Source organism: Salmo salar, chromosome ssa25, assembly GCF_905237065.1.
Source record: "Salmo salar chromosome ssa25, Ssal_v3.1, whole genome shotgun sequence".
In the NCBI taxonomy this organism is placed as follows: Eukaryota; Metazoa; Chordata; class Actinopteri; order Salmoniformes; family Salmonidae; genus Salmo; species Salmo salar.
The window spans coordinates 4,322,739-4,349,836 of NC_059466.1; the positions used below are offsets into that span (position 1 = coordinate 4,322,739).

General features: G+C 40.3%; 1 protein-coding gene across 6 annotated transcripts; it reads left to right on the forward strand.

Moving 5' to 3' along the window:
* On the forward strand, positions 1–26,933 carry LOC106586023 (regulator of nonsense transcripts 3A). 6 transcript variants are annotated; one of them, XR_006761934.1, is made up of 12 exons: positions 8–221; positions 1,736–1,842; positions 2,204–2,310; positions 6,395–6,493; positions 6,933–7,040; positions 7,119–7,174; positions 10,142–10,300; positions 13,891–14,024; positions 17,024–17,321; positions 19,980–20,033; positions 22,237–22,314; positions 25,135–25,381. XR_006761934.1 is itself a non-coding variant. In XM_045707405.1 (11 exons), exons 1-11 carry the CDS (start codon positions 81–83, stop codon positions 25,300–25,302), a joined length of 1,431 nt encoding a protein of 476 aa, XP_045563361.1. In that variant the 5' UTR covers positions 1–80; the 3' UTR covers positions 25,303–26,933. The 6 variants fall into 6 exon arrangements, 4 of the variants coding, with proteins under 4 accessions (XP_045563361.1, XP_014028284.1, XP_014028285.1 ...); XR_006761935.1 differs by having other exon boundaries at positions 10–221; positions 17,024–17,249; XM_045707405.1 differs by lacking the exon at positions 19,980–20,033 and having other exon boundaries at positions 1–221; positions 2,228–2,310; positions 25,135–26,933.
* The last annotated feature ends 165 nt before the right edge of the window (positions 26,934–27,098 follow it).

Consider the following 27,098-nt stretch of genomic DNA (forward strand, 5'->3'; position numbering starts at 1 on the left):
CAAGAATCGCGGTACTTGGTTTAGAACTCTCGCGAGGGGACAACGTGACTTCCACTGGAGAGGAAGAGAGATGGAGAGAGATGAGGTCTGAAAAGGACCAAATGCCCAGAGGCAGGGAGAGAAGTGTCGTCGAGATACAATTTAGAGATATTCCGAGGGAACATGACGCCGTCTTTGTCAACTCGAAGCAGAAAGAAGAGAAGAAGGAGGTATTTACTAAGGTAGGCAGAGCGCTGTGATGGCGTGTTTGTTATTGTAGTCGGCCGCAGATATGGACGAGGCAACATAATCGGCACCACAGGCAGCGAACGCGAGAGGTATGCTAAGATACAATTTATGCTTGATCCGAAAATGTTGTCGGTTCTCTTTATGGAGGGTGTGACGCATTTACGGAGCCCCCGGAAGGCACGCAGATGCCAAATTGAGCTATCTGTACTGCATCGCAATGCTCCTACCAAATTTTCTAACGATCTGCATTAGGCGCATGCAATATATGTCAACAACAACATACACTACATGACCAAAAGTATGTTGACACCTGCTGTTGAACAGTTCATTCCAAAATCGAGTTGTTCCTCCCCTTTGCTGCTATAACAGCCTCCACTCTTCTGGGAAGGCTTTCCACTAGATGTTGGAACATTGCTGCGGGGACTTGCTTCCATTTAGCCACAAGAACATTAGTGAAGTCGGGCACTGATGTTGGGCGATTAGGCCTGGCTCGCAGTCGGCTTACCAATTAATCACAAAAGTGTTTGATGGGGTTGAGGTCAGGGCTCTGTGCAGGCCAGTCAAGTTCTTCCTCACCGATCTCAACACACCGTTTCTGTATGGACCTCACTTTGTGCATGGGGGACATTGTCATGCTGAACCAGGAAAGGGCCTTCCCCAAACTGTTGCCACAAAGTTGGAAGCACAGAATCATCTAGAATGTAACTGGAAGTAAGGGGCCTAGCCCAACCATGAAATACAGCCCCAGACCATTTTTCCTCCTCCACCAGACTTTACAGTTGGCACTATGCGTTTGGGCAGGTAGCGTTCTCCTGGTATCTGCCAAACCATAGAAGTCATTTCCAGTTTCCAGGGCAGAAATTTGACTAACTGATTTACTGGAAAGGTGCCATCTGATGACAGTGCCACGTTGAAAGTCACAGAGCTCTTTAGTAAGGCCATAATCCTGCCAATGTTTGTCTATGGCGATTGCATGGCTGTGTGCTTGATTTTATCCACCTGTCAGCAACGAGTGTGGCTGAAATAGCCGATTCCACTAATTTCAAGAGGTGTCCATATACTTTTTTGTAAATGAGAACTTGTTCTCAACTTGCCTATCTGGTTAAATAAAGGTGAAATATAGTGTATCTGATGTTATAGGCCTATGTTTGAACAAAGTAATATGTCTGTTTGCTGTACTATCGTATGCATGTAACGCTACTGTAGCTTATGCTATGTTGATAAGGTGGCCCAAAGAATGCTTACAACACATTGCTCAATTCAATGAACAAAAATACCCACCTGTAAACAAGCACATGCTTGTGTGTTGTAGACTATATTTAGGTCTACCTGTCAAGGCAATGGAATTTGTCTATAACTAGATATGAAAACATCGTCATTATGTAATCAAACAACCAAGACACACAGTACGAATTCAATGATTAGGAGTCTTTGGTGTCTTGCCAATTCTAGTGTAATTTCAACCCACTATTTTGTGTTTGTGCATGTATGTCCTTCTCGGTTCCAGGTAGTAATAAGGCGACTTCCACCCAACCTATCCAAGGACCAGCTGGAAGAACAGCTCAGTCCTCTTCCATCCTTTGACTACTTTGAGTTCTTCCCTGCAGATCAAAGGTGTATATTTAGTAGGCTACTCCATGTGTTGGGACAGGGTGCCTGCACAGATCAGTGTTTTTCTCAGATCTGCATCGTGTGATGCCAACATCATGATATTGACATTACCCACAAATATTAAACAATTGGCTTCACCAAACCTCGGTTTGTAAAGTCCATACCACATTTGCTGTTAAGGCCGATTCAGCCTGAGTGGATGAATTCTAAATGATCTTGCCAAAACAAAGCTAACAAAGCTTTTAGGTTACCACCTAAAATCAGAGTGTATCAGAGAATATGTCATCAACCTTTTAACTCCACATTTTAGATATGCTGCTCTTGATGGAATAGCTTTCTAAAATAACCTGTTAATTCCATGCAGCCTCTACCCACACTTGTTCTCCAGAGCTTACATCAACTTCAAAAACCCAGAGGACATCCTGCTCTTCAGAGACCGCTTTGATGGCTATGTTTTCATTGATAACAAAGGTATATTTTTTTATGTACACTACCGTTCAAAAGTTTGGAGTCACTTACAAATATCTTTGTTTTTTGAAAGAAAAGCAAAACATTTTTGTCCATTAAAATAACAACAAATTGATCAGAAATACAGTGTAGACATTGTTATTAACTTCTCCAGGGCCAGTGGGACGATTTCGTCCCACCTACGTAACAGCCAGTGGAATCCCGTGGCGCGTTATTCAAATACCTTAGAAATGCTATTACTTCAATTTCTCAAACATATGACTATTTTACACCATTTTAAAGACACGACTCTCGTTAATCTAAGCACACTGTCCGATTTCAAAAAGGCTTTACAACGAAAGAAAAACATTAGATTATGTCAGCAGAGTACCCTGCCAGAAATAATCAGACACCCATTTTTCAAGCTAGCATATAATGTCACAAAAACCCAGAAGACAGCTAAATGCAGCACTAACCTTTGATGATCTTCATCAGATGACACACCTAGGACATTATGTTATACAATACATGCATGTTTTGTTCATATTTATATCAAAAACCAGCTTTTGACATTAGCATGTGACGTTCAGAACTAGCATACCCCCCGCAAACTTCCGGTGAATTTACAAAAAATGTACTAAATTACTCAAGATAAACGTTCACAAAAAGCATAACAATTATTTTAAGAATTATAGATACAGAACTCCTCTATGCATTCGATATGTCCGAATTTAAAATAGCTTTTCGGTGAAAGCACATTTTGCAATATTCTAAGTAGATAGCCCGGCATCACAGGGCTAGCTATTTAGACACCCAGCAAGTTTAGCACTCACCAAAGTCAGATTTACTATAAGAAAAATGTTATTACCTATCCGAAAGGGTAAAGAAGGGTGATGAGCACGACGCATTTCGTGACAAAAAAAAATCTAAATATTCCATTACCGTACTTCGAAGCATGTCAACCGCTTTAAAATCAATTTTTATGCAATTTTTCTCGTAAAAAAGCGATAATATTCCGACCGGGAATCTGCGTTTAGGTAAAAAGACGAAAGAAAATAAAGCATGGGGTCGACTCGTGCACGCGCCTAAGCCCATTGTCCTCTGATCGGCCACTTGCCAAAAGCGCAAATGTGTTTCAGCCAGAGACTGCCTCGATATCATTCAGCTTTTTCCCGGGCTCTGAGAGCCTATGGGAGCCGTAGGAAGTGTCACGTTACAGCAAAGATCCTCAGTCTTCAATAAACAGAGACAAGAAGAACAAGATCTTGTCAGAGAGGGCACTTCCTGTAAGGAATCTTCTCAGGTTTTTGCCTGCCATATGAGTTCTGTTATACTCACAGACACCATTCAAACAGTTTTTAGAAACTTTAGGGTGTTTTCTATCCAAAGCCAATAATTCTATGCATATTCTAGTTACTGGGCAGGAGTAGTAACCAGATTAAATCGGGTACGTTTTTTATCCGGCCGTGTCAATACTGCCCCCTACCCCCAACAGGTTAATGTTGTAAATGACTATTGTAGCTGGAAATGGCTGATTTTTAATGGAATATCTACATAGGCGTACAGAGGCCCATTATCAGCAACCATCACTCCTGTGTTCCAATGGCATGTTGTGTTAGCTAATCCAAGTTTATAATTTTTAACAGGCTAATTGATCATTACAAAACCCTTATGCAAATATGTTAGCACAGTTGAAAAATGTTGTCCTGATTTAAAGAAGCAATAAAACTGGCCTTTTTTAGACTAGTTGAGTATCTGGAGCATCAGCATTTGTGGGTTCGATTACAGGCTCAAAATGTCCAGAAACTAAGAACTTTCTATTGAAACTCGTCATTCTATTCTTGTTCTGAGAAATGGCGACTCCGGGATGCTGGCCTTCTAGGCAGAGTTGCAAAGAAAAAGCCATATCTCAGACTGACCAATAAAAAGAAAAGGTTAAGATGGGCAAAAGAACACAGACACTGGACAGAGGAACTCTGCCTAGAAGGCCAGCATCCCGGAGACGCCTCTTCACTGTTGACATTGAGACTGGTGTTTTTTGCGGGTACTATTTAATGAAGCTGCCAGTTGAGGACTTGTGAGGCGTCTGTTTCTCAAACTAGACACTCTAATGTACTTGTCCTCTTGCTCAGTTGTGCATCGGGGCCTGCCACTCTTCTTCCTATTCTGGAGATTCTCCATCGATCTTGCTTTTTAGTGCAGGACTAGGCTTAATCTGTGTCAGGGAAACCTATCCTAAATATTTCCTATTACCAATGTGTTAGTGCTTAGTAGTTAGTGTTTACACAATGTTTTTGAGCAGATAGTCCTGTGGGTAGAAGTATGGTGCCTTCAGAAAGTATTCAGAACCCTTGACTTTTCCACATTTTGTTATGTTTACAGCCGTATTCTAAAATGTATTAAACAAAAACAATTCCTTAGCAATCTACGCACAATAACCCATAATGACAAAGTGAAAACAGGTTTTTAGAATGTTTTGCTAATGTATGTAAAATAAAAAACAGATACCTTATTTACATAAGTATTCAGACCATTTGCTGTAAGACTTGAAATTGAGCTCAGGTCAATCCTGTTTCCATTGATCATCCTTTAGATGTTTCTATGACTTTATTGGACTCCACCTGTCGTAAATTCAATTGATTGGACATGTTGTGCATGTCAGAGAAAAAACCAAGATAGGATTGTGTCGAGGCACAGATCTGAGAAAGGGTACCAAACATTTCTGCAGCATTGAAAGTTCCCAAGAACACAGTGGCCTCCAACATTCTTAAAATAAAGAAGTTTGGAACCACCAGGACTGGCTGCCCCAAACTGAACAATCGGGGGAGAAAGGCCTTGGTCAGGGAGGTGTACAAGAACCCGATGGTCACTCTGACAGAGCTCTAGAGTTCATCTGTGGAGATGGGAGAACCTTCCAGAAGGACAGCCATCTCTGCAGCACTCCACAAATCTGTCCTTTATGGTAGAGTGGCCAGACGGAAGCCACTCCTCAGTAAATGGCACATGACAGCCACTTGGAGTTTTCCAAAAAGCACCTAAAGACTCTCAGACCATGAGAAACAAGATTCTCTGGTCTGATGAAACCAAGCTTGAACTCTTTGGCCTGAATGCCAAGCATCACATCTGGAGGAAACCTGGCACCATCCCTATGGTGAAGCATGGCGGTGGCAGCACCATGCTTTGGAGATGTTTTGCAGGGGCAGGGACAGGGAGACAAGTCAGGATCGAGGCAAAGATGAACAGAGCAAAGTACAGAGAGATCCTTGATGAAAACATGCTCAAGAGCGCTCATGTTATCAGACTGGGGGCGAAGGTTCACCTTCCAACAGGACAACAACCCTAAGTACACAGCCAAGACAATGCAGGAGTGGCTTCGGAACAAGTCTCTGAATGTCCTTGAGTGGCCCAGCCAGAGCCCGGACTTGAACCCGATCGAACATCTCTGGAGAGACCTGAAAATAGCTGTGCAGCAACACTCCCCATCTAACCTGACAGAGCTTGAGAGGTTCTGCAGAGAAAAATGGGAGAAACTCTCCAAATACAGGTGTGACAAGCTTGTAGTGTCATACCCAAGAAGACTCAAGACTGTAATCACTGCCAAAGGTGCTTCAACAAAGTGCTGAGTAAAAGGGTCTGAATACTTATGTAAATGTGATATTTCAGTTTTTTGTTGTTGTTTTACAAATTGGCAAACATTTCTAAACCTGGTTTTGCTTTGTCATTATGGGGTTTTGTGTGTAGATTGAGAGTGGGGAAAAAAAAAACGTATCAATTTTAGAATAAGGCTGTAACCTAACAAAATGTGGAAAAAGTCAAGCGGTCTGAATACTTTCCGAAGGCACTGTAAACAGTGGGTCGAAGTATAATGCTGCTGGATATATATAATGCAATAAAACACATCTTCAATGGTCAACGTTCAGTGTTTTCTTGTGATGCTTTTTTTTTTTTTGTTGTGGTGCTTTATTGCCTGTGTGTGTGTGTGTGTGTGTAGGCTCTAATCTGTCATGAGACAGGAGGGTGTCACAACCCCAGATGCCATGGTAATGGTTTGATCATTGTGTCAGGTGTTGTCTAGTGATGATCTGTTTCCATGTCAATATTTGCTCAGGCCAGGAGTACCCAGCTGTGGTAGAGTTTGCGCCCTTTCAGAAAGTATCCAAGAAGAAACTCAAAAAGAAAGATGCCAAAGCTGGAAGCATTGAAGAAGGTGGGTGCTGGACCTGTGTATCTTTTAGAAACTATCCAGACATATAGCCTGATTGTTTCTGCATTTAATGTCAACATGTTGGGACTGGCAAACACAGACTGGAACCCATGCTACCCTTTACATTTCTAGTATATGGGTTTTCAGCCCCCTCATTGTACTTTATGCATTTATTCAGCATCTGATAAATAACACAAATATAAAAAAAATCTGGGATGTAGTGAAGGATAAACGCACACAAATGCAGATAACCTTTCTATTTTCTGAATAGAGATACACACCAAATTAGCGTATTTAGCTATGACAACATTACCGCCTGTCATCTGAAGCTTTAACCCTATATTTTACCCCCCTTTTTCTTTACCACTACATCCTTGGTAACAGTGTGACTGATGGACCTCATCCCTCTTCTTGACTCATCCTAATCCTTCTCCCCCCGCAGACCCAGAGTACTGTCGGTTTCTGGAGAACTACTCCTGTGATGAGAAGTCCATGGCCAACCCTGAAACCCTGCTCGGAGAGATCGAGGCCAAGACAAGGGAACTCATAGGTACTAGGATCAATCAATCAACCAATAAGTCAGGCATTCAATCAATCTGACTTTGCATTATATGTGATTTAATTTCAGCCAAAAGAACAACACCTCTTCTGGAGTACATCAAGAATAAGAAACTTGAGAAGCAGGTAAGAGCAATGTAACAGTGAAAAATAATGTGTTTATATACAGTGCTTCCTCAATTAAAAGTTGCGTCATACCACGGTAAAGCCAATTTATGCTTGATCCGAAAATGTGGTCGGAGGCGCCGTATGGATGGTATGACGCAATTACGGAGTCATAGAGAGGCCAAATTGAGCTCCGTACCACATCGCTGTGCACCTCTCAAATTTTGTAACAATACGGAGGGCTCTATATAGCTCCGCATTGACATAATTGGTTGACGGTAGGTGAGGGCCGGAGGTCCTGTACAAACTACAAACTCACTTCCTTGACAATTAATAATGTTCTGTACTATGTATTATGTTATGTTTCATGTGGACCTCAGGAAGAGTAGCTGATGCTTTTGCAGCGGCTAATGGGGAGCCTAATCAATTCCAAAACTTCCAAAAGTATGTTTGCTCTGACTTCTGCGGAGGCCACATCAGAGTAAATGCTGTGTGGCCAATGCAGACGTCGGATTGACCATGCAGCGCCTTTTACAGTGCTTGCCGTTAATGCTCCTTTTTAGATCACCATGACATGCAATTTAGGAATACACTTCATGATTAAAATTGAATTATATAATTCATTGTAGACCGATAGGAAGAAAAAAAGGAAGATCAAGCAAGCTGAGTCCCGATATGGACAGAATTTTGTATGAAATATTTGGATGGTTATAGGCCGAAATCTGATTTGTTTCTATTCAAATGTGACTCGTTCCATTATATCCTGGCCTTTATTTACGAACATTTTAGTTGTAGCCGGTTCTCCTATTCACAGCACTGTATGCGTTTTGACTGACAGCCATTATAAACTTCAGCACTGTGTGACAAGAAGATGCTCCTATCTCTCCCGCTAATTAGGATACTTTTGTATATTTGTTGTGTAAATGAGGGAGGGATATTCTGTAAATCGAGATGCCACCAAATGTTTTTTTCTATTGTTATCTATTCGGTAACATTCCATAAACCTATTCATTCAGAAGGTCAAAATCAATAGGCACACTTCGCTCGCTCCTATCCTCGCTCAGATGACTGACCGCAGCATTTAACGGTAGCCTAAACTGTGGCACAAATTGGGGTTTTAACACCTTGCCGAGTTATTGGTGGTGTGAATGTTTCTGTCCGAGAGTCTCTCCTCTAGCACTATAGAGTCTTGCAAAAATACAGCTTCGTAGTGAATTACCATGAATAAAAATAAAGAACTGTCTCGTCAGCCCAAAAATCAGTTGGCGGGTGGTCCTGGAGTTGAGCGAGAAAAGAAGAAAATAAAAAGGATACTTGTGCCTTACAGCCCATTATATAAACAAAGAGTGGGTGCTTGTGGAGCGGGAGCTATTGATCACAGAGTGGGACAGTTCCCAGCACAAAACTGCAGATAACAGCTATTGTGAAAGAAGGATGTTGTTGATTTCCTCTATCGCTTCAAAGAGGCCACACTCGCCGTTGAGGCAGGCAAACAGCCTACTCTTCACCTGGTAATTGTGTGGTTCCAAAGGGCAAAGTGTCACCTACAGCTGGATAGGCCTACAGTATATCTTATATATTTTATTTATTTATTATCAACTGAAAACATTCATCCATAATTCTACCAAGCCTACAAGCGTTTTGGCTCGAGAAGAAGTTTTGGCTCAACTTACAATACAACAATGCAGTAAATACATTGATCATCTCAGCAACCTTTTACCCATGGTCATGGAGTGGAAGTGCAACTCAAACTTAGTTCAAATGCAGTTGAAATAAACTTCAGTATTTTAAAACATTGACATTAAGATGTTGATGAACAAATACTGTAGATCAGGGGTGTTAAACTCATTCCATGGAGGACCTAGTGTCTGCTGGTTTTGGGTTTTTCCTTTCAATTAAGACCTAGACAACCAGGTGAGGGGAATTCTTTACTAATTAGTGACCTTAATTCATAAAATCAAAGGGAGCCTTGACTAAGTAAACAATACATAAACTGCAACATGTTGGCTAAAGGAATTGCATTCAAGAATAAATGCAAATGTTTTTAATCTTAAAACAGATAAAACATTATTTTTGTATTTGTTGTGTTTACACTGTTCCAAATAGTAAAAAAAAAGATTGTTCACCTGTTTGATACAAGTCCCTAAAAATAGAAATTAACTCGGTATCATATCAATAGACCCTTGACGCCATGACAATGTATTTCAAAATAACAGAATATCATGTTTTGAGTTTTATTTACCCATGCTTAGTAGCCGAGGCTATATGGCTGCACCATCAATTTATTAATTTAGGAGTCATCACTCACGTATTTTCAGTCAAACACAGCAACAGATATTTTAAGACTATAATGGAATATAACATTAAATTTTTGTTGGTCTTACAATAAAAGCATTAGTGTAACAACAGTTATAGTAAGTAATAGGCTACAGTCCACTTACAGCTTCTTCTGACAAAGTAGAAACAAAAAAATAGGTACCTTTTTCTGGGTGTGCACGTGGGACAGAGGAAGAGCAATTCTTATACATTTCTATTTAACCTTTATTTAACTGCCTACCAGGGAGCTGTGGGTTAACTGCCTTGTTCAGGGGCAGAACTACAGATTTTTACCTTGTCAGCTCGGGATTTGATCCAGCAACCTTTCAGTTACTGGCCCAACGCTCTAACCACTAGGCTACCTGCCACCCTAAATGCAATCACCCTCTTCTTCTTCATCCTCATCATTCACTTTATTCGAATTCAAGAGGCAATTATCAGTTTCTATCACCCATTCATCAATGCACATCATTCAGTGAGAAGAGAGACACATTAGCACCTTGGTACCAGCGCTTTACTCCGAACCCAAAAGCATAATCAGTGTTCTAGCTCCCCCTTGCGGTGATGCAAAGTGCCACCATCTACCGCAGTGCTCTACAGCATAAACTCAAAACTTTTAATTTAGGAACCACTGTAGATTAACTCTCACTATGAGATGCCATTTTTCTGCAGAGGATAAGAGAGGAAAAGAGAGAGGAGCGCCGACGCAGGGAGATGGAGAAGAAACGCCAGAGGGAGGAGGAGAAAAGGAAGCGGAGGGAGGAGGAGAGACGCAAACGCAAGGAGGCGGATAAACTGAAGAAGCTGTCGGAGAAGGAGATCAAGATAAAGGTGGTCACTGGTTCTGTTGAAACTAAGTTCAAATCAAAGAACATTTTGAGTAGTATATGCACATTCACTAAATTCAAGCGTTTAGGAAGCCCTCTGTGTGCTGGGTTTTGTTAGTCTTAAGTATTAGTTAGTAAACTTGGGACCCAGAGTTAAATCTGGAATCAGCAGGAAAAATAATAACAAATCTCCCTCCCAGCCCGTTTAGGTAAAAAACTGAGGGATGGGGCTGGAGAAATGTAATTACTCTCAAATTTATAGTGCTAAGGATGACCAAAATTTGAGTTTTAGCCATATTTTGAGGCTATATAGTGTTTGTGTACATTTACTTTGTTTACAAACATTGGAGTAAAACAAACATATACAGTTGAATTCGGAAGTTTACATACACTTAGGTTGGAGTCATTGAATCTTGTTCTTCAACCACTCCACAAATTAGGACATCTACCAATTTTTCCAACAATTGTTTACAGACAGATAATTTCACTTATAATTCACTGTATCACAATTCCAGTGGGTTAGAAGTTTACATATACTAAGTTGACTGTGCCTTTAAACAGCTTGGAAAATTCCAGAAAATTATGTCATGGCTTTAGAAGCTTCTGATAAGCTAATTGACATCATTTGAGTCAATTGGAGGTGTACCTGTGGATGTATTTCAAGGCCTACCTTCAAATTCAGTGCCTCTTTGCTTGACATCATGGGAAAATCAAAAGAAATCAGCCCAGACCTCAGAAAAAAAATTGTAGACGTCCACAAGTCTGGTTCATCCTTGAGAGCAATTCCCAAATGCCTGAAGGTACCACGTTCATCTGTACAAACAATAGTACGCAAGTATAAACACCATGGGACCACGCAGCTGTCATACCGCTCAGGAAGGAGACGAGTTGTCTCCTAGAGATGAACGTACTTTGGTGCGAAAAGTGCAAGTCAATCCCAGAACAACAGCAAAGGACCTTGTGAAGATGCTGGAGGAAACAGGTACAAAAGTATCTATATCCACAGTAAAACAAGTCCTAAATCGACATAACCTGAAAGGCCGCTCAGCAAGGAAGAAGCCACTGCTCCAAAACCGCCATAAAAAAGGCAGACTACGGTTTGCAACTGCACATGGGGACAAAGATCATACTTTTTGGAGAATTGTCCTCTGGTCTGATGAAACAAAAATACAACTGTTTGGCTATAATGACCATCGTTATGCTTGGAAGAAAAAGGGGGAGGCTTGCAAGCCAAAGAACACCATCCCAACCATGAAGCACGGGGGTGGCCACATCATGTTGTGGGGGTGCTTTGCTGCAGGAGGAACTGGTGCACTTCGAAATAGATGGCATCATGAGGGAGGAAAATTATGTGGATATATTGAAGCAGCATCTCAAGACATCAGTCAGGAAGTTAACCTGTTAGGGCTAGGGGGCAGTATTGACACGGCTGGATAAAAAAACATACCCGATTTAATCTGGTTACCACTCCTACCCAGTAACTAGAATATGCATATACTTATTACATATGGATAGAAAACACCCTAAATTTTCTAAAACTGTTTGAATGGTGTCTGTGAGTATAACAGAACTCATTTGGCAGGCAAAACCCTGAGACATTTTCTGACAGGAAGTGGATACCTGATGTGTTGTATTACCTTTAAACCTATCCCATTGAAAAACACAGGGGCTGAGGAATATTTTGGCACTTCCTATTGCTTCCACTAGATGTCACCAGCCTTTACAAAGTGTTTTGAGTCTTCTGGAGGGAGATCTGACCGAACAAGAGCTATGGAACGATGATGGCCCATTAGACACCTGGCGCGAGAGTTCATGTTGGGTACCCTCGTTCCAATACGTTATAAAAGAGTATGCATTCGTCCACCTTGAATATTATTCATGTTCTGGTTAAAAAAGGCCCTAATGATTTATGCTATACAACGTTTGACATGTTTGAACGAACGTAAATATATTTTTTCCCCTCGTTCATGACGAGAAGTCCGGCTGGCTTAGATCATGTGCTAACAAGACGGAGATTTTTGGACATAAATGATGAGCTTTTTTGAACAAAACTACATTCGTTATGGACCTGTGATACCTGGAAGTGACATCTGATGAAGAGAATCAAAGGTAATGGATTATTTACATAGTATTTTCGATTTTAGATCTCCCCAACATGACGTCTAGTCTGTATCGCAACGCGTATTTTTCTGGGCGCAGTGCTCAGATTATTGTAAAGTGTGATTTCCCAGTAAGGTTATTTTTAAATCTGGCAAGTTGATTGCCTTCAAGAGATGTAAATCTATAATTCTTTAAATGACAATATAATATTTTACCAATGTTTTCTAATTTTAATTATTTAATTTGTGACGCTGACTTGACTGCCGGTTATTGAAGGGAAACGATTTCCTCAACATCAATGCCATAGTAAAACGCTGTTTTTGGATATAAATATGAACTTGATAGAACTAAAAATGCATGCATTGTCTAACATAATGTCCTAGGAGTGTCATCTGATGGAGATTGTAAAAGGTTAGTGCATCATTTTAGCTGGTTTTATGGTTTTGGTGACCCTGTCTTTGAATTGACAAAACATTACACACAACTCTTGTAAATGTACTGTCCTAACATACTCTAAATTTATGCTTTCGCCGTAAAACCTTTTTGAAATCGTAAAACGTGGTTAGATTAAGGAGATGTTTATCTTTCAAAGGGTGTAAAATAGTTGTATGTTTGAAAAATTTGAATTTTGACATTTATTCGGATTCAAATTTGCCGCTCTTGAAATGCACCTGCTGTTGATGGAGTGCACCACGGGTGGCACGCTAGCGTCCCACCTAGCCCATAGAGGTTAAAGCTTGGTCGCAAATGGGTCTTCCAAATGAACAATGACCCCAAGCATACCACCAAAGTTGTGGCAAAATGGCATAATGACAACAAAGTCAAGGTATTGGAGTGGCCATCACAAAGCCCTAACCTCAATCATATAGAAAATGTATTGGCAGAACTGAAAGTGTGTGCGAGCAAGGAAGCCTACAAACCTGACTCAGTTACACCAGCTCTGTCAGGAGGAATGGGCCAAAATTCACCCAACTTATTGTGGGAAGCTTGTGGAAGGCTACCCGAAAAGTTTGACCCAAGTTAAACAATTTAAAGGCAATGCTACCAAATACTAATTGAGTGTATGTAAACTTCTGACCCACTGGGAATGTGATGAAAGAAATAATAGCTGAAATAAATAATTCTCTCTACTATTCTGACATTTCACATTATTAAAATAAAGTGGTGATAGTAACTGACGTAAAACAGGGACTTTTTACTAGGATTAAATGTCAGGAATTGTGAAAAACGGAGTTTAAATGTATTTGGCTAGGGTGTATGTAAAGTTCTGACTTCAACTGCAGTTTGGGTTCTGATTGTGTAGGAGAGTTGAATTAAGCTCATGAGGCATTTTTAAGGGATTCTTCAAGAATCAATTATAAATTATAAGTCAAAAAAGGTATGTAGCAACTGGCCATTTAAGGCTTTGACGAAAGAATAGATAGTTAGTGACTGTGTTTTGCTAATAACTGTTAGTAGTTTTTGGGTAGTAAGTGTGTTTTGGGCTTGCCTCAGCTCCTAAAGAAGAGTGACCGGGACGATGACATGGACTCTGACAGGCTCAAGGACAAAGGGGACAGTGGGGATACGGAGAGGGCCAAGTGGGACAAACCCAGTGGACAAATGAAGTTCAAGGAAGCCAAGGACAAGTAAGTACCTTTTTTAAGTGCACTATTCATGTAGATTTTTTTTAAATATATTTTTGATTCTAGTCTCCGATGCTTTGTTTTTCTCGGTTATGACAAACCAAAATTGGAGTTAGCTAGTGGTGGGATGTTTTCTATGCCTTAAGCCCTTTTCTCAACAACTGCATTGCAATCTTTTCATCCGAATTTACCAAAAATACAGATTCAGATTTTGACGCACTAAAACCATTCACACAAAATGTGATGCATATTTCCTTCCACTTTTCCCAAACAATTCGTATAATATCACCAACGCTGCTGTGGCCATTCTCAGTAGCAATATGCTATTCATAGTAGTTACGGAGGATGCAGTAATGAGAAATAATACACTACTGGAAAAACAATATGCGACTGAAAATATTAGGATAGGCTATTCATCTATAGGATGGATCATGACTAAATATGATATTATTGGCTACGTTTCATTCAGTGGCACATTTTAATAAGCGAGGAAACGCAAAACTGGCACCTGTCATCATTCCTCACACATACAGTATGCTGACCATCATGATGCTTGCTGCCTACAGTTTTCTTTCTATCTGATTAAAGAGATGAAGTCCAGACAGGCTAGGTCAGTTTAATAAAATAATCTGAATGGAGATAAAGAATGAATGAACTCATAGCCTACACTCACACCCACTAACCCACCTAAAAGGACCCACCAATCAAAGCCTCCTGCAGAGCATCTCACTCAGACACAAGCAAATCAAATTTCTCCATTAACAAACAATATAATTTCTGTTGGATATCAAAAACTAGTCTACATTATAGAATAGTGCTCAATCAATGAAGCCTATCATTAAAATTGATGTAGAGACAGCGGTGATATAGGCTGTATGAAGATAACATTGACAACCATTAGAAAATACACATGCACGCAACCTTTCCATAGCCTAATGATCAGCCATTTTTTTTTAAGCAATGTGTGGTTATTTTGACACTTCGTTTTAACTTGAGTGCTTTATCTAAATCTGTGCAACCACTTATTGATTAGGTTAAACTCCGACGGATTTTGTCTGTCTTTGCTTTTAGAACAGGTGATCGCCCAGATTCACTTTAGTAGGTCAATTAAAAAAAGAAATATATGCTATACGAATGATTCAATAATATATTATTATGCCCTTGCACATAGACTCGGTACTGGTGCCATATCTCTCTCTATCTCTCTCTATCTTTTCTCTCTGAATTGTTGGGAAGGGCCTGTAAGTAAGCATTTAATTAATGTCTAACTTACATGCTGACCAAACTGGACACGTTGATTTTGTTCACCCACACCAGAAGCGATCAGGACACACAGGTTGAAATATCAAAACAAACTCTGAACCAATTATATTTATTTGGGGACAGGTCAAAAATCATTAAACATTTACTTGCTGTTGCTAGCTAATTTGTCCTGGTATGAATGTATTCAACTGAAATGTGTCTTCCGCATTTAACCCAACCCCTATATAAACATGGGGTTGTTATTTTACCTGAAATCCACAAGGTCCTCAACTCCGACAATTAATCCACAGATAAAACGGTAAACCGAATTTGTTTCTCGTCACCTCTCCTCCTTCCTTACGGCTTATTTTACTTTATATGGCAGTTGGCAACCAACTTTACAGCAACCTACTGGAGTGTGCACCTAAGTTCATCTTTCAATCACCCATGTGGGTATATGCTCCTAAAAACCAATGAGGAGATGGGAGACGCCGGACTTGCAGGACGTTGAGCGTCACAAATATAACCCATTTCTATTTTAGCGCCTGGCCATGTCAGCGAGCGGTGTGGGTGCAATGATTGAATAACATGTATGTGTACATTTATTTTGCGACGTGAGCGGTGTGGTCAGCATGTTACACATCTCTCGGTCTTCCTTACTATTCCCTTCATGCGCAATTCATGCATCTCTGCTGGCAACTCGACTTTCTCTTCCCCCTCTCTCTAGCGCTTGAATGGGCAACCTATATTGACAATGAACAGCAATATAGTTTGAAACTTATTTCAAGCCTAGGCCTATTCGAGGAGACAAGCATAGATCGATCCTCTTGGCTACAGCATTGGCAATGAACTGGCAGGGAAGTTTGAATGGCGAGAGGAACGTGTAGCTAGTGTGATGTGATCACATTGGCTATTGATACATTGCATCAGTGCAGCAATGTTAATGTCAAAAAACAGGCAGGGAAATGTATTTATTTATTCATTCATTCATTCATTCACAGAACGAAACCCACAGACCTGTCAGTGTCAGTGTCCCAGATAACAATTTCAGCTTAGGTTGGCTGACAAGTTCACGCAAATGATTTGTGCGCATCAATGTGGCCGGAACAGTCAGATAGCTATCAAAAATGAAAAGGTCTGCCATGTCGGGAATCAATGGTGGCTCATTTCAGCTAGTTTTATCTTGTTCTTGACACCATGTCTTGTTTTGACTGATTTCACGTCATTGCTAAAATTCGCTAGCTAGCTAACCAACAACTGTAACGATCTATTTGAGAGACAAGTGCTCATTGTGCAAATGTATTTATGTTTTCCATAAACATTTGGAGATTAAATATAGTTTACATATTGTCAACAATCTAAGCCAACTGTCTGTTTTGCCCCATAGTTGTAAGCAAAAATCTATCCAGTTCTGAATAAATAATTGACGGATTGCAGTAGGACAATACTTTTGTTTTATTGTTCTTGTTTTATTTAATTGCACCAAAGAAAACAAGTGATAGACAACAATACAGATAAAAAAAAACAAGACATGCTCGTATAATTCTTTTTTCGTCCGAATCACAGACTTGGTGAGAAAGGGCCTTTTTACTTTGAGCGAAACTTCCTTATCACAGTGGGATGCCGACTTTGGCATGACCCACCTACAACCTTACCTTTTACAAAACAAATGTTTCTATTCAGGGCCAAGGTCTTAAACTGATACCACAACCCTCCAGTGTGATAACCATTCTAACTGTTCTTCCCTTTCCTGCAACTAGGGGTCAGATAGATGGCGATAAGGGAGAACATGGCCGCAGGCAGAGAGACAAAGACCACAGAGGAAGAGACGAGGAGAGGAAACGACAGCGCCACCACTATGAGTTTGACAAGTTCATACGGCGCAAGGAGGAGACCAAGTGGGGCAAAGGCTACTGCCAGGACCGGGCCAAGAAAGATGGCCACCACCACGGCTCCTACTCCTACTGCCCCAGTACGGGCGACAAGGTGGGTAAGGAGGACAGGGAGGGCATTGGCGCTAGCAGGAAGGACTGCACCTGGAACAAGGTGAGCGACAAGGTGAGCAAGAGAGGGTCTGGTGTTGGGGTAGTTTTTTTTTTTTGTGGTTCATTTTTATTGAAAGAACATTGGTAATGTACAGTAGGTTACGTTTTACATTACAGTGCCCCTATTCCTGTACGTACACTGTAAAAAGTATTGTTGCAAGGTTGGATTCGTTTGGACTTAAGTATTTTTAAGTTAACAAAGGTTTTTTTACTTTCTTGTGATATGTTCTGTTTTTTACGATATAACCCCACTGTCATGATGTTGGCCTGTTGGGGGAGGTTTATGACCCCCATAAATACCTTTCCCCTTTTCTCTCTCTCTACTTTATAGAGTTGACTCTTGTAAAGCCTTTGTAACATAGAGAGTCTGGTAACGTCGAAAGGTGGGAAACGGTAATCCAACCAGTTGAAAATATGCATTGGTACTTAATGAATATGATCTCAGATCAGTTGTTGTCTGAGACATTACTACTAATGACAGGATGACATAAACTGTATCTTGGAAAGTCGACACATTCTAGTTATCAGATTCACATGGAATTGTTGTGCAATTTAAATGTTTAAATATGAAACTATTTGTGAGAAGATGAAATGTAATTTTAGCTTCTTAAATGAGAGAACGGTTTGTCATAGAGAAACTCTTCTCACTCAGAGTCCCCGCCCAAGTGAACAGACTTTGGTTGTAAACTATGAAACATGTCCTTCTTTCACCACTATATAAACCCGTTGCCGAAAATGCAACTTTCTGTTCCGATCACGGTCCTACGTTAAAAGGGCTCAGATAATAACGTAACGAAATTAGTATCGTGTTCAATGTGAAGGTGACGATCGACACACCGAAAGGATGAATTTCGACTATACCAGCCAGAATATAGCACGAGCTTAAAAGTATGGCAACTTGGTATGAACTTTGAACTCTTATTCACTCCAGAAGTGATACCTCCTAGCCGTTGAGTTAGCAGCAGCCGCTGTAAACGTGGGCTAGGAAAGGACGGACAACGTATCCAGTCTAACACACACAACGATACTACAACGTATCCAATTTACCACCAGAGACATTCTTCAGAGGACAAGGGATCCCTGCTGGGCAAACCGGCATTCCATCTATGACCAACCTATTGAAGCGCAGCTCAGAGTTAATATTCCTTGCATTTTCTTTTTCCAAATGGGCGGTTATTTAGAATGCATAAGATTCTGTATTTACGATAGCATAGCTTCTCCCTTTGCTACTCAGTCTTCCCGCTCTTTCATTCAAAACCCAACCCCCCTCTCTTTGTGTAACCAGCTGTAATATCTGTCCCGTCCGCTCGGGACGTTTTCCTTTATGACATAATTTGTAATCATTGTATGATCCATTCTGTGTAGATGTCATTTTGTGTGATTTTATTTAGGTATTTAGTAAATAAATAATTAAACCAAATTTTGTATTGCTGATTCAACTTGTTAGCCAGGGTTCGTGAAGATGTACAACTTTCAGATGTGACTGAATATATTGACTGCTACTGATGTAAAAGATTACTAGGTCTTTAAGAGTTTATTCGGAAGATAACAGCTCTATAAACATTATTTCGTGGTGCCCTGACTTTGTAGTTAATTACATTTACCTGATTAGCTTAATCAGGTAATATTAATTACAGAGAAATGATTTTATAGAATAGCATGTCATATCACTTTATCCGGCATAGCCGAAGACACGACACCACCGTATAGTGATTCCTCTTTTAAAAGTTGCGAGCTTACACCGCGGGACTTAGAGGTACCCAGCGTCACGGCTTCATTGCTCCAGACCACCACAAGGGGTAGTTAGAGCACTCATTATGCATTTGGGTCCCTAGATTTTTATATGACCAATCATATCGTGGTTATATCGTAAAAAACAGAACATATCACAAGAATGTAAAACAACCTTTTTTTTTTTTTTTTTTTTACTTAAATACTTAAAGTCCAAAAGAATCCAACCTTGCAACAATACTTTTTACGGTGTACATACAGGAATAATTTGTTGCAGGTTTCGAACCCTCAACATTCTAGCCCGAAGACCAGCACGCTATCGACTGTGCCCAAATGTATTAATTGGGGTTGGGGCTGATTGTGGCTAAAAACACTGTCAATTGGAATCTTTAACTTGGTAAGGGAAAAGTATTATTATTAGTTTTTCACAAGCATAGCAGGATGGCCTATTAGCTGAACAATAGACTATTCAACCTTTACTAAAGAATTGTCTAATAGCCGAGCTAGGGAGGAGGGTGTTTCAAACCAAGCTCAAGTTGGGGGGGGTTCACATTTTCAGGACTATCTAGAAAAAGCAGCGGAGATGCGCAAAAGGTTTCTAAGAGGAGGCTATTCTCCACAATGTGCATGAAACTCTTAATTTGGCATTGGGGAAACCACGACAATGAACTGCTACAAAAAAGACCCGCTAAAGAACACTCTAATGTTCACAACTACATATACTTTGAACACGCAAAAAGTGGGAGATGCGGTCAAGAAACACTGGCATGTTTTATTTACACGATAAATTGGTCCATGCCAACTGCCAGCCACAAAAGAAAATCAGCCAGAATGTTTTGGGATTTTCACCCTCCAGACATTATTTCCTAAAGGTCTTAATTATGCAATGCCTATGTATGTTATGTTGTAAATTTCAACATGAATTATGCCCCTATTTCAGATTACTCTGACGTTTTACTTACACTGGACCCAATGATTTATGAAAACTTGCTTGGTAGGTCGATGTCCTCATTGTGGTTTTACAGACGTGTTTAATACGTTTTATGTACACACTTTATTTGAATATTTATGATGTGGTGTGGCTAGGTCTACATAAGGGTGCTAATTTAAAAAAACTCATAAAAGCTCTGACGAAGGCTTTGAGGCCGATACGTAAAGCTTATTAAAGATCAGTGATACGGTCAAAGGCAGTGTGCGGGTTCCTTCTTCTTTTTCCTCATCTTATCCGGCTGTGCACCTGCAAAAAAGATAGCTCAGATGTGCGAGTGCCAAACAACAAGAGGGCTTAATTGGAGTCTATTTCTTTGGAGCCTAGACCTATATAAAATAATTTAGCCTACCTCAGCCAGTTATAGGCTTTATTAGGCCTACTTACAATTGCAACTGGTCAAAAATGTAGCATCCTACATAGAACAATCATCAAAAGGAAAAAGTCTGCACGTTTGAACAGAAACATAAAAGAAAAACTCTGCACGTTCGAACAAACAATGTAACTAAAAATAAAGCGCACATTTGTAATTCCCAAACTCTAAAAGTAATTGAAAAGGTAGATACAAATTATGTATGACATTGTGGTTACAATAAAGAATGTAGCCCATCATGCAAATGATTCCTATTAGCAGGACAATATACTTTTTATAGCCCGACTACTGCTGTGAAAGTCCCTCAACTTGCAATGTATTCGATGCTTAAGTACTCTAAAGTGTTACATTTCTAACTCAAAACAGCATTTCTTCATCAACATCTTTATGCTTTCGTTAATCTTCTTGATCTTCTTCCTTTTTCTGTAGCAATTTTGAGCAAATTGCTGAAGGGCCACGGTTGATTCTTCTGTGAAGCTGACATTATTGAATGTCTTGCCAGCTTTGATCCATGCCTGGGCCTGCAGGACGCAAAGTTCTTTGTTTGTCAGACGAATCATTGGGTCAACTACAAAACAAGCAAACACACATGGTTAATGTTCTGAGAATTAAAAAAATTATATATATATATATATATAATTTTAATCAAATTAATCCCATATATATATGGCGTCACAATCCATGCCAGGCACACCTGTGACCTCTGACAGGCAGAGTCAACATATATTACGTGGCGGATTCGTCAGGTTTTCGGTTCACCCTGACATTTCCATTCCTCTTCTGACAACAGAACTTGACCAACTGCTCACCAGGCACAGCAAGGGCCGCCATTATGCTTTTCTGCTATTCCAAGGATGTGTAACCGAAGAGAGATACCACGAGTGGGCACAGAATACATAGCCGCTGTGGTTACAACTTTGTTCCAATATTTCTGTAAATCAGTGATATTTTTTCCCCTTAGTAATTCGTTATGGATCCATAACTAAATCAACATCTGCATTTTGAAAGTTTTTTTAAATAATTATTTTATTAACGAAATGTGTTTGTTTATTAGGCTACTGTGCAGTCTACAATACATACTGTAGTTAACATGGGACTCTTTCAAAATGCAGATGTTGATTTAGTTATGGATCCATAACGAATTACTATAGGAATAAATATCACCTATTTACATAAATATTTACATAAGTTGTCTAATGAAGGCAAACAATTTAGAATCCTCCAATCCTGTAGCCTACTCCCAACCATCATGTTGTACATCGCCGTATTTTCCATCCTAACGGAAACCCTGAGGGTTTCGTTTTTCTCTGAATAGAAACACCATAATATTAATCAAATGAATCCCATATTCTATGTTATTACAGGAAAGGTTTTAAAATCTCTGGTAATGCCAATACGGAATACTATCAAATGCTTCTCAAAGATGCCCTCTGGTGGTCAAACTAGCAATAACTTGCAGTAACAGAAAAAATGGCTGAGAATTAAATGACGTGCCACAGAATGCTGCGGCAGCACGCAAAGTGTGCCACAGTATGACGTGACTTTTAAAGGAGGAACCACTGAACACATTTCCAGCTGTTTGTCATGCAGCATGTATACCCAAGTCTGTGTTTCGTCAGCTGTGAAGACAGTGTTATACTGTTACAGTGCAGTGGAGACATTTTTATTTCAATACAACTTTATTGTGCATGAGATGATTTACATCATAAGATGATCGTATGTACTGTCATCCTACATCGTGTTGAAAACAGTGAAAATTACAGTACATATGCACTACACATAAGAACATTACATATCTACACGTTACTCCTATTGATCCAGGCTCGTGTCTCTCAGTCTGTGTTAGCCCATCAGGACAGAGGGACGTCCCAGTCAGAGGGGCCACACCAGATAGGAGGGGCTCTGCCAAACAAGGTACAGTCAGCTATCCTTTCTACTACCAGCTTCCACTACCAAGGTACAGCTACAGCTAGGCTTTCTACATGTGGGATGAGGGGGGGGGGGGGGTTGCACTTTTGGGAGTAATTTATTGCACCAGGCAAGCTCAATTAAAAGCCCATAAAGAAAGACAAAATACTTTTTAAACCCAGGTCATCTGGGGCATCTGCGTGTACAGCATCTAACATCTAACAATATGCTTTTGATGTAATTTGGAGCAAAAAAGTACCATGCTGCCGAACTGAACCATACTTTACAGGTTAGCTAGATTCATATCCCTGAGCATTTATGCCAAATTGTATCACTGAGTCAAACAGATCAAGAGAGATAAACGTGCCCATTATAGCACCACCGTGTGGTCGCTCTCAATGTGCTTGCATATTTTGAGTCTTGACCTGGAACATATTGTGTTGAGACCTTTATCCATAGATGCTATATATTACATTTAGTCTAGATCAGTCCAGTGGTTCCGGAGTAGATGTCATTTAAGTGTTTTTCACAAAATTCTAAATGGCAGAAAATCCATTATGGTGGACCTTACAGGTTCATGAGGCAAATTTGTTCCTTGTGAGGAGAGGGACCTATGTACCAAATTATGGAGTGAAGGGCGTGACCTTTTTAAAGGTTGCATTTTCAATTGCTTGTTGTAGCGTCACCATGTGGCTAATGGCATTGCATCAGCGGGAGTGGCCCATGGCCATTTACCATCATGCAACTTTCTTTCTTCCTAGGCCTTATCTCATGGGAATTTGTTGGTTTTTTTTCACCAAATTTGCAGAATTGGTATAATAATAATGACGAGAAGAAATACAAAAATGGTTTCACCAGCTTCACTGCTTGAACCCGTAATAATCAACGGCAACAAATACAATAGGATTTCACCAGCTTAGGTGCTGAACCCATAATAATAATAATAATAATAATAATAAAACTCAGCAAAAAAAGACACGACCCTGTCTTAAAAAGATAATAGGTAAAAATCCAAATAGATCTTCATTGTTAATGGTTTAAACACTTTCTCATGCTTGTTCAATGAATCATAAACAATTAATGACCTTTCCACAGGTGCATGTTCATTAAGACACTAACAGCTTACAGACGGTAGGCAATTAAGGTCACAGTTATGAAAACTTAGGACACTAAAGAGGCCTTTCTACTGACTCTGAAAAACGCCAAAAGAAAGATGCCCAGGGTCCCTGCTCATCTGCGTGAACGTGCCTTAGGCATGCTGCAAGGAGGCATGAGGACTGCAGATGTGGCTAGGGCAATAAATTGCAATGTCCGTACTGTGAGACGCCTAAAACAGCGCTACAGGGAGACAGGACGGACAGCTGATCGTCCTCGCAGTGGCAGACTGTAACAACACCTGCACAGGATTGGTACAACCGAACATCACCCCTGCGGGACCGGTACAGGATGGCAACAACAACTGCCCGAGTTACATCAGGAATGCACAATCCCTCCATTAGCTTTGACTGTCCGCAATAGGCTGAGAGAGGCTGGACTGAGGGCTTGTAGGCCTGTTGTAAGGCAGGTCCTCACCAGACATCACGGCAACAATGTCGCCTATGGGTGCAAACCCACTGTTGCTGGATCAGACAGGACTGGGAAAAAGTGCTCTTCACTGACGAGTCACGGTTTTGTGTCACCAGGGGTGGTGGTCGGATTCGCGTTTATTTTCGAAGGAATGAGCGTTACACCGAGGCCTGTACTCTGGAGCGGGATCAATTTGGAGGTGCAGGGTCCGTCATGGTCTTGGGTGGTGTGTCACAGTATCATCGGACTGAGCTTGTTGTTATTGCAGGCAATCTCAACGCTGTGCGTTACAGGGAAGACATCCTCCTCCCTCATGTGGTACCCTTCCTGCAGGCTGATCCTGACATGACCCTCCATTATGACAATGCCACCAGCCATACTGCTCGTTCTGTGCGTGATTTCCTGCAAGATAGGAATGTCAGTGTTCTGCCGTGGCCAGCGAAGAGCCCGGATCTCAATCCCATTGAGCATGTCTGGGACCTGTTGGATCGGAGGGTGAGGGCTAGGGCCATTCCCCCCAGAAATGTCCGGGAACTTGCAGGTGCCTTGGTGGAAGAGTGGGGTGACATCTCACATCAAGTACTGGCAAATCTGGTGCAGTCCATGAGGAGGAGTTGCACTGCAGTACTTAATGAAGCTGGTGGAAACACCAGATACTGACTGTTGATTTTTGCCCCCCCCCTGTTCAGGGACACATTATTCCATTTCTGTTAGTCACATGTCTGTGGAACTTGTTCAGTTTATGTATCAGTTGTTGAATCTTGTTATGTTCATTCAAATATTTATACATGTTAAGTTTGCTGAAAATAAATGCAGTTGACAGTGAGGACGTTTCTTTTTTTTGCTGAGTTCACATGTAACTTATAGAGCTTTTCAATTACTCAGTCGTTTAATTCATAAATTAATATAGACACTCCCATTCTCAACGATAAAAATGTAGATCTAGGCACAAAACTCTGACATTATCAGAATCTTACAGTAAACATCTATTAGACAGGTTTCATTTTCTGTCCTCTGTCAGAATGAACATTATTCACTTACTGTAAATAGCCCTCTTAGGGATGATTTCCCGGACAAAGATTAAGCCTAGTCCAGGATTAAAAGCGCTCTCAATGTAGAATCTCCATTGAAATAGCTTTTTTTGTCCAGAACTAGGCTCAATGTGTGTCCAGGAAAACAACTGATTGTTTAGCAGCCATTTTGCGTTGTGAACCAGATTGTCGCTTTTCTCTCCCGTGTTCCTACCTCCTCTCCATACAGGACCGACCGGCCATGCAGCTCTACCAACCTGGCACTCGCAAATGCATGGGCTCAGCGAGCAAAGGTTACGAGCTCCCCAGCGGCCAGTCGCCAGAACACGTTGCGGCAGATCACTGCTATGAGGCCATCGCCATGGGAACAGGCTCGGAAAAGAGTAGTGAAGATTAGTCCAGTCCGTAGTCCGCTCTGATATTCCTTTCACATTCTTGATGCGTATTGGGCTGCCAGATTGTAGGTTTGTGCATTACTAAACAACACGGCTTTGGGGTTGATGGAGCTGCACTCACAGGTCACATCATTTGAACTTTCCGACACTTCTGCATCAAAACCTTTGCGCAAATAATGTGAAAGGCTTTTAAGATTGGCCCGCCCCGACAGGAGGAAGAGGGTAACAAAAATCAAACATTCCCAGAACATAATGGAAACATTTTCATTGTGTTCCCATTTGGTTGTATACTGTACATCACAAGAGAATGTTCTCTAAGCATGATGGGACCGAAGTTATAGACATTTACATTTACGTCATTTAGCAGATGCTCTTATCCAGAGCGACTTACAACTTGGTGCATTCACCTTATGATATCCAGTGGAAGATGTTTGTTTCTTACCTGTGTGTTATTCCCATGTTGTGTCACCCTTGGGTAATGACCTCCATTCATGATGCTTTTTTTTTTTTACACTATATGTACAGTTGTTTCATGACAGGATACTTCATCCGTGGTGTTTACACGTCTGGTACATTCACTCATTTCAGAAACCACTGCCTGATAACAGTTATATATACATATATATTATAGTTATATTTTGTATATTCCACATGAGACATTGTGTCATTGTTTTAATGAGAGTGTACCTGAGGCAGCACATTATAAGCCAGTTTCCCGGACACAGATTACGCCTAGTCCTGGAATAAAAAGCATGGTCAAGGGAGAAGCTTTTTAGTCCAGGGCTAAAATGTATCTGTGTAATGTAATCTTCCCTTATGTGTCTGTCTCTACTAAGGAATACCTCATCAAGTGAGATCATATTTATAAGCCTTTTTAGTGATTCCATTTGACTGGGATGTTTTTCAAAGAAAGTCTATAGATTTTATCACAAATAAATTATATGAAGTAGTGAGAATTATATTTAAGATATTCAAAATGTATTTGCAGTGTTGGATGTAGAACCTTTAGAATATATTAAGCAAATAATTGTGTGTGCGTATGTGCATGTGTGTTTCAGCGTTTGAGTGTGTGATAGGAGATGAGGAAAATGTTTAGGTTGTCAACAATATGCTTTGTCAATTGTTCCCTTGTGTAATGTGACTTATGAAAATCCTTACATCGTGTTTCTAGTTGTCATAGACAGTAGCTTTTTGTGTTAGGAAACATAAGGTGACGTGAACTGTCTTATAAAGCAGTATTTCACACTTGAGCCAAGAAGAACATAATTATTCATCATGGATTTAGGGCCCAGAGTTTTTCCTGGTCCGGTTACATGATCAACAAAAACTCCTGCCACTTAAATGTCATGATGAAAAGGAGGCAAAATAACATTAAAGGTGCTGAGTTTGATGCTGTTGAAAGTCTCTACATTTTCTAAACTGTTTGCACGGTTTTCTACCAAATTGTGAACTGTTGGATTCAGCTGATGCCTGAACTGCAGTATGTTATGCTATAGATATGTGTAACATGCCTTAGATATTTTTTGCACATGACAGTAAAATCACATTCTTGTTAAGACACTTTCCTTCTGTTTTGTTAGTTTTCATGAAGAGATTTGAAAAAAAAGTTAAATAAAACTATCCAATAGAGGTTTCCTGTTTCTCGTTTGAATTAATAATTTTTCTATTTGGAAAAAAAAGGATGTCCACTTCTTTATGGCTAGGAGTACACGTATAATATCCACTCAGAAATATCTTAATATTTCCATTCCACTTTCTATGAATACCCTCTTCATGATGAGTACATTTTAACACCTCA

Excerpts from the sequence above, each read along its gene's own strand:
- LOC106586023 (XM_014172809.2), top strand. The coding sequence starts at position 81 with ATGAGGTCTGAAAAGGACCAAATGCCCAGAGGCAGGGAGAGAAGTGTC. Across the intron at positions 14,025-17,023 it reads TTCAAGGAAGCCAAGGACAA|GGGTCAGATAGATGGCGATA; the intron begins GTAAGTACCTTT and ends TCCTGCAACTAG. Across the intron at positions 17,322-22,236 it reads GGAACAAGGTGAGCGACAAG|TCTGTGTTAGCCCATCAGGA; the intron begins GTGAGCAAGAGA and ends CGTGTCTCTCAG.